General features: G+C 41.1%; 1 protein-coding gene across 1 annotated transcript; it reads right to left on the bottom strand.

Annotated features, from left to right (window-relative positions):
• Positions 1 to 579: 579 nt before the first annotated feature.
• On the bottom strand, positions 580 to 966 carry LOC142876859 (large ribosomal subunit protein eL37-like). The gene has a single exon (XM_076010910.1). The coding sequence runs from the start codon at positions 937 to 939 to the stop codon at positions 646 to 648; it is 294 nt and encodes a 97-aa protein (XP_075867025.1). The 5' UTR covers positions 940 to 966; the 3' UTR covers positions 580 to 645.
• Between the last annotated feature and the right edge of the window lie 324 nt (positions 967 to 1,290).

The raw sequence follows: 1,290 nt of genomic DNA, 5'->3' as shown, positions 1-1,290 counted from the left end.
GCCAGGCATGGTGGTTCAGGCTATTGTCCCAGCTACTTGGGAGGCTGAGGCAGTAGGATCTCTTGAGCCCAGGAATTGAAGGTTGCAGTGAGCTATGATAATGCCACTGTACTCTGGCTGGGATGATAGAGTGAGACTGTCTCAAAAAAAAAAAAAAAAAAGGAAGAAACAAACAAAAGAAAAGGTACAGTAAAAATATGGTATTACAGTGGTCTGTCATTGACCAAAAGATTATTATTTGGTGCATGATTGTACTTGAGATGGGGTCTCCCTATATTGCCTAGGCTGGTCTCCAACTCCTGGCCTCAAGTGATCCTCCTAGCTAAACCTCCTGAGTAGATGGGGTTATAGGTGTGAGTCCCTGTGCTTGACTTCTACTTTTAAAAGGAAGAAAGAAATGTGACATTCATGGTTCATTTAAGTTGGAAGTAGAAAAATACTAGGAATGGGATTAAATATATTTGTGAATATTTTATTTTCTAATACATGTTTTGGAGACTACTGTTAAATAGATCCATAAAACCAGAAGTGAAAACAAACAGGAATTCTCTAGAAAACATCTATTAATTTTTAAAAATGTTTTTTTTTTTTTTTTTAGATTTTTAAAAACCGAAACATTTATTGTATGACTAGTTGTTGAAATTCTTAAGATGAACTGGATGCTGCAACAGCTGCCCTCTTGGGTTTAGGTGTTGTTCCTTCACGGAATCCATGCCTGAATCTGCGGTATACAATTTTTAGGTGCCTCATCCGACCGGGCCCGGTGGTATTTCGTCTTTTAGCCTTCGCACTCCAATTATACTTTCTCTTGCGCTTGGCAGGGTAGCCACATTTGCCACAGGTTGACTTTTGAAGGTGGTAGGCCTTAGAGCCACAACGGCGGCACAACGTATGCGTCTTATTGCGACGCTTACCAAATGATGACGTCCCCTTCGTCATCTTGCTTCTGTGGCCGAGACCAAAGAATAAAAATGTTTTTAATATTACTAATTATAAAATATCACCACAAAGAAGAATAAGAAATGAATAAACTCTTTATCAAGATGTATCTCTAGGCCGGGCGCAGTGGCTCACGCCTGTAATCCTAGCACTCTGGGAGGCTGAGGCGGGCGGATTGCTCGAGGTCAGGAGTTGAAAACCAGCCTGAGCAACAGCGAGACCCCGTCTCTACTATAAATAGAAAGAAATTAATTGAACAATTAATATATATAGAAAAAATTAGCTGGGCATGGTGGCGCATGCCTGTAGTTCCAGCTACTCGGGAGGCTGAGGCAGTAGGATTGCTTGAGC

Source organism: Microcebus murinus, chromosome 2, assembly GCF_040939455.1.
Source record: "Microcebus murinus isolate Inina chromosome 2, M.murinus_Inina_mat1.0, whole genome shotgun sequence".
NCBI lineage: Eukaryota > Metazoa > Chordata > Mammalia > Primates > Cheirogaleidae > Microcebus > Microcebus murinus.
The sequence above is the reverse complement of the archived record's forward strand: the minus strand, read 5'-3'. Positions and strand labels throughout refer to the sequence as shown.

Coding starts and splice junctions, on each gene's coding strand:
- LOC142876859 (XM_076010910.1), bottom strand. CDS start 939: ATGACGAAGGGGACGTCATCATTTGGTAAGCGTCGCAATAAGACGCAT.